This window comes from Heloderma suspectum, chromosome 17, assembly GCF_057233095.1.
Source record: "Heloderma suspectum isolate Gila_16-S chromosome 17, 16-S_ref, whole genome shotgun sequence".
In the NCBI taxonomy this organism is placed as follows: domain Eukaryota; kingdom Metazoa; phylum Chordata; class Lepidosauria; order Squamata; family Helodermatidae; genus Heloderma; species Heloderma suspectum.
Window position 1 is genome coordinate 4,304,775 of NC_139474.1, and position 5,817 is coordinate 4,310,591.

General features: G+C 50.9%; 1 protein-coding gene across 1 annotated transcript; it reads right to left on the reverse strand.

Annotated features, from left to right (window-relative positions):
* Nucleotides 1–809: 809 nt before the first annotated feature.
* Nucleotides 810–5,817, reverse strand: LOC146334257 (uncharacterized). The gene is made up of 2 exons (XM_084824654.1): nt 5,244–5,817; nt 810–1,840 (listed from the first exon to the last, which is right to left on the reverse strand). The coding sequence occupies exons 1-2, from the start codon at nt 5,508–5,510 to the stop codon at nt 1,496–1,498; spliced, it is 612 nt and encodes a 203-aa protein (XP_084680780.1). The 5' UTR covers nt 5,511–5,817; the 3' UTR covers nt 810–1,495.

Below are 5,817 nucleotides of genomic sequence, written 5' to 3' on the forward strand. Positions count from 1 at the left end.
AGAGAAACACAAGAGTGCTGCATTGCTCTCTGTAAGAATCCTATGATGTGCTGTTGACCCTCCTAGAAATCTAATGGGGGAGGTTTCCTGTTGGAGTAGACTTAAACCAGGGGACCCAACCTTTTTGGGCCGGTGGGCACATTTGGAAATGTGAGCGCGTGTCATGGGTGCTCTCACAAAATGGCTGCCATGGCAGGAAAGTTGCCCATTGGTAAAATGGCTGCCCTGGTGGGCATGGCCAGTCACAAAACACTCATTTCTCAACAGGAAAGCTGGTGAGATTGAAAGAAACGTAACTTGCCCAAGACCCTAAGGACAAGGCAGAAGTGGGGGCTGAACCCTAAAATACAAAAACACTCTTTGGAACCCAGATAAAGTTGGAACTGGACAGCAGAGCCTCCCTTTGCAGCAGGACTGCCTCTCAGGTGTTTTTTTTAATTTTAAATTTGTTAATTTTAAAAACCCTAAGAAATAAAATACAAATTTTAGATTTGAATCTAAAGGATCTCCTCCCATATGTATCTGCCCGGACCCTAAGATCATCTTCAGGGGTCCTTCTTCAGGAGCCCCTGCCCAAAGAGGTAAGGCAGGTGGCTACCAGGAAAAGGGCCTTTTCTGCTGTGGCACCTGGTTGTGGAACAAACTCCCTAGAGAGGTTCACCTGGCGCCTACGTTGTACTCTTTCCAGCGCCAGGTGAAGGCCTTTTCATTTTCCCAGGCAATTTTAGCATTTTAGCACTCCAGGTTTTAAGTTCTGCTGTCTTAAATTTGCTATTGCGTTTTAAACATCGGCACTGCTGCTAGGTTTTACTGCGGCTGTATTTTTATTCTGTCATTTGAATCTATTATATTTTATATTGTGTTTTCTGTTGTATTTTTGTGGTTTTAATTTTGTGAACCGCCCAGACAGCTTCGGCTACGGGGCGGCATAAAAACGAAAGAAATAATACGTCAGAAAGGCCAGGGAGGTGTCTACGGGCACCACACCGCAGACCCAGGGTTTAAACTGTGAGCCTCCCTCATTCAAAGGAAACCCAAACCCTGGATAACTCTTGCAGCCCTGGAGTTCACACCGCTCAGATAAGTGGGGTGCAGAGAGCACAACGCTGTATATAACAAGACAGAACTGAGTTGCTTTCAAGGAGTTCCCAGTCACCAGTGGCAGCCTCACGTTGTTCGAAGTGAACTTCTTGTTCCCCGTTTCTACAAAGGCATAAAATTGGACGCAAGCTCTGTTTAAAGAACTTGCTAAGCGTGCGACTTGCGTTTCTGCCATGTTTGTTTGTATACATTGCTGTACTGTTTGACGCGTGACAAGAACCAGCCCCGGCTCCCATTGATTTGACATCTCTGTTTATCCATTTCCAATAAATGTACTGTCCTGCTTGTTAACGGACAAGACCATGATATACACACAGACGCGTCTGCTCCGCTGTATATCCTCTGCCTGCTGTCCATCCCAGTCCGTCTCAACGCCTTCATCTGTTGCTTGTTTTCACTGGAGCCTCTGCTTGCGTCCGCTCTGTTCCACCCCGCCGACTCCCTCGCGGTCCGCAATTTCATAGACGGTGATGCGCAGCTTCTCGGGGTCCCCCTTTGAGTTTAGGGAGCACTTCTCGTCCGTCGCAATTTCCCCAAGGGCACATCGCCGGCTCTTCACCTCACGCAGGAAGCCCTCCAGCTCTTGCTCCATGGATGCCAGCTGGCGTGCGTAGGCTTGCTGGACCTGGCTGGACGCTGGCTTGCGAGAACCACATCTGGGCTGGGTGCAGGCAAGGGCCTGGGACCCACATGTGGCGGAACGGTCCTCATCTCCTTCCGTGCATGATTCTTGGTTCCCCTGCCCGTGGGAAAAGCGGGGTGGGGGGGATGACAAACCTGTCAGCTTAATTCCTGCAACTGGCTAAACAAGACAAAGCAGAAGGTAGGAAAATAGCAAAAACAGTTCTTACAATGGGTGAAGGTTTTAGGCCTACAGAGGCAAAAAGACAAAGGTCAGGCTTAGAGGCCTGGAGTTTTCTGTTGGGAGGAGGTAACCCTGAGAAGAGTCATTTCATTTCTCCGGTTAAGTGTCAGTTTCATTTCCCCAGTTAAGTTTCATTTTTTTCAGGTTTGAAGCAGTGCTTTCAGTTTTGAGGGAGGACGGTATATAAAGAGAGCGAGAGAGCCAGTGAGAGCAGAGGCAGCCAGAGCCTGAAGTGAGAGCAGAGTCTGAAGAGTGAGCAGGAAGAAGCAGCCTAGAAAAGTCTAAGGACAGCTAGGGTAAAGGAACTTGCGCTTTGCAAATTTCCTTTTCTTATAATGCCTTTTGTGTCACTCAGCTCCATTGTGTAAATACCTTTAGTTGTAATTAGTTTGCTTTAAATCTACTGGTAAACTGCTGTACCCCAAGTGTCTACAGTATCAGTCACCCCATGTCTACAGCCTAAACCCCACATTACTGGGAAGGGGAAGTTTAAAAGAAGGAAGGTGGACTCTTAAGGAGGCAAGAGATCCTTAAGGGGTTGCTCAGGGGGTGCAGGTCATAAGGTGAACCCTGACACAAAGCAAGGAAGTAAGAAGTAGGCTTGGGAATGGTCCTATTAAATTCATAAACATCTAAAGTTAGGCATGAGCTGTGTGCAGATGACACCATGTTATTATTTATTTATTTATTTATTTATTGCATTTACACCCCGCCTTTCTTCCTCTCGCTAGGAACCCAAGGCGGCTTACATTATCCTCCTCCTCTCCATTTTATCCTCACAACAACAACCCTGTGAGGTGGGTTGGGCTGAGAGTCTGTGACTGGCCCAAAGTCACCCAGTGAGCTTTCATGGCCGAGTGGGGACTAGAACCCAGAACTCCCAGCTCCTAGTCCAACACTCTTGCCACTACACCACACTGGCTCTCTCTTTGGGATGGAAAAAACCAAGTGAACTGTGAAGGGTGGCTGCTTATGAATCTCCCAAAAGAAGGAGATTCTCCAACTGGCTGATGAGGTTTAATGTAAGTGCAAAGGGATGTACGTTGGAGGCAGGGGCAGAAATTGCTAAGTTTAAATATATGCGGATGGGGCCTGAACGGGCTATGACTACCCAAGACCGAGATATCACGGCAGCATGCTGTGTCAAGGAAGAAGTCAAACTCAGTGACAAATTCAGGGTCAGGCATTATTAGGATCATAAAAGACCAATACAGTTTTTGGTGTGACCACATTTAGGGTGGAGACCTACATGTTGCAAAACAAGGGGTGGGCAGAAAATGTTTTGGACTTCAGATGTCCAGATGTTTTGGCCTTCAGCTCCCAGAAGCCCCTGTCGGCGTGGCCAATAGTCAGGAATGCTGGCAGCTGAAATCTAAAATGTCTGGCGTTCTACTTTCTGCCCACCCCTGGCATAAGCAAATACCCAAGGGTGGCCAGGTGTCCTCTTTTACATTCTTCTGTGTGAAGGGCTGCCAGAGGACTGTCCTATATTTTGAAGGCATTGTCTGTTTGAAGGGGTGTCCTGTCCAGGTGTGGTTTAAAAACAAAGAACCGTCAGAAGCAAGAAAGGGGCCTTGAAGCTGCCCATCGATAGGACCTGGATTGCAGACTGAATAAGGCACACAGGTCACCTGGCCACAGTCTTCCATGCTAGGGTGAGATGTACTGTATTTCTATTTAAATTATGAGGATTATTTCTAAATTGGCATCGATTCATATAAATTAAGTTTATGCAAATTTTACGCAGAGTGGCATTCTCTTTTGTCATCTGTTCTTGGTGATGCATTTCCTCCTTTTTGGAGATCCGTAAGCGGCCACCTGTCAGGGTGGAAACTGAGCCGATAGAACCCCAGAGCAGTTCTGATTCTGAGGAGGATCAGCAATCCGTGGGAGAGGAGCCAGCTCATCCCTCACAAGCACAGCAGCTGGCAGAGATTCCTCCTGCTGGCATTCCTGAGATAGATAGTGACCCTGGCAGTGAGAGAGTGCGGGAGGGGGGCTTGCTAGACCCTCGACGCAGATGCAGGGAGCGACGAGCGATGGGGGGCGCGGAAAGGAGGCGTAGCGCCCGTTTGGCGCGCAAGCAACGGCCGCCTCCCATGGACCCAAAGGAAAGAGGGAGGATCTCTCCCTAGCCCATCAGTTCAGGGTCTTCAAGTGACTCTCCTTCAAACGGGGATCAACTGCCTACTCGGCACATAGGCCACTCTGCTGTTCCTTGCTTAGTCGCTGGTGATTAGCCTCTGTAAGAGTCATTAAGTTGTAAAAGGATTAAAGCCTTGAAAAGAATCCTTTTGTCTGTGTCTTGAGTTGGCTATTGGAGTCTACTGAAAGAGGCCACTAGGGCGCTCCTGACACCACCCTATCCCAAACCCACATTCCCTGAGATAACCCAAGAACAGTTCATGGGTTATGTGAGGGTGGTTTCCCCCTCCAACAAGCCATGCCGCCCAGGCTTGGACAATGCAACAAGTTGCACCCCGGTGGGTAATTAGGCAAATGGCGCCCAGCATGTGCGGTGGCTTAAGCAAGCCACGGTGATAGTGCCAAGTAGGTCAATGGGGCCATTCAGACAACCCACTGAGTGTGGGTTGTTGTTGAACCGTGGGCTGTTTGTTGAACTGTGGGTTAGCGTGTTGTCTGAACATCCACAGGGCGGCTTGTTAACCTTGCAGCGTGGCTTGTTCTCACAGAATCATAGAATAGTCAGGTTGGAAGGGGCCTATATGACCCTTATTTGTTGTTTTTCTCAAGCAACCCACCTTGAGAACCCATGGTTCGTTGCTGGGTTGTTCGGGGCAGTTAGCAAGCCACGCTGTACAACCCTGTGGACGTTCAGACAACACACGAACCCCACGGTTCAACAAACAAACCACATTCAACCACTGAGTGTGGGTTACTGTGTTGTCAGTGTGATGTTCTGCCTTTGGAATACTGTGCACGCTTCAAGAACGTAGGAATGTCTGTGCTGGATCTGGTCAAAGGTCCTATCTAGTCCAGCATCCTGCTCACACAGTGACCAACCAGTTGCCTGCGGGAAACCCACAAGCAGGACACAAGCGCAACTCCTGCCCATGTTCCCCAGCAAGTGGTCTTGAGAGGTGCATTGCCTCTGATGCTGGACTTCATGTAGATGGCCCAAGGGGGGGGGGGCACGGCTGAAGGTTCCAGGAGGGGGGGGCACCTCGCTGGCGCCTTCTCCACACCTCCATAAGCTGAGTTGCTGCTGCAACCCGCTCCCCAGTCAGATCCACCCCACGCCCCCCGTCCCACTCACCTCCCCAGGGACTTCACATCCCTCTTCTGTTTCCAGGCCACACTGACCCTTCTTCGCACACAGGCAGTGGAGGGCGTAGAAAACAAACAGCCATATTGCGAAGACGCTGCTGAGCAAGGCCATGGTCGACACCCAGGCCTCCTCAGCTCCCATGGGGCTCTGCCGGTACCGTAACTGCTGCTCGCAAGGCCCCTCCGGAGCCATTCCGTCTGCCCTCGTGAGGGGCCGGCTCCCAAACCCCCAGGCTAGGACCAGGGGAAGAAGCATGCTTAGGGTGGCCGTGGCTAATCATGTGGTTGCCGCTGTGCCCAGGGGCAACTGGAGGCATTCCGGAAGCTCCCTGACCACACGGCTGCCTCCCATTGTGAGTTCGCTGCCTCAGCGTTCTCCCGACTGCCACTGGCTGGTCTCGTGGGGCGGCCCGTCCTGCGCAAGCCAGTGGCTCAGGCCAGGGCCAGCGTCAAGGGTCAGCACGGCTGGGCACGTGCCGAGGGCCCACGGCCCAGCAGGGGCCCACCGACAAGAGCTCCCTGGAGTTGCTCCTCCTCTTTGCCCTTGCAGCCTGCTGCCTCTC

Excerpts from the sequence above, each read along its gene's own strand:
- LOC146334257 (XM_084824654.1), bottom strand. The coding sequence starts at position 5,510 with ATGCTTCTTCCCCTGGTCCTAGCCTGGGGGTTTGGGAGCCGGCCCCTC. Across the intron at positions 1,841-5,243 it reads GATGTGAAGTCCCTGGGGAG|GGGAACCAAGAATCATGCAC; the intron begins GTGAGTGGGACG and ends TCCCACGGGCAG.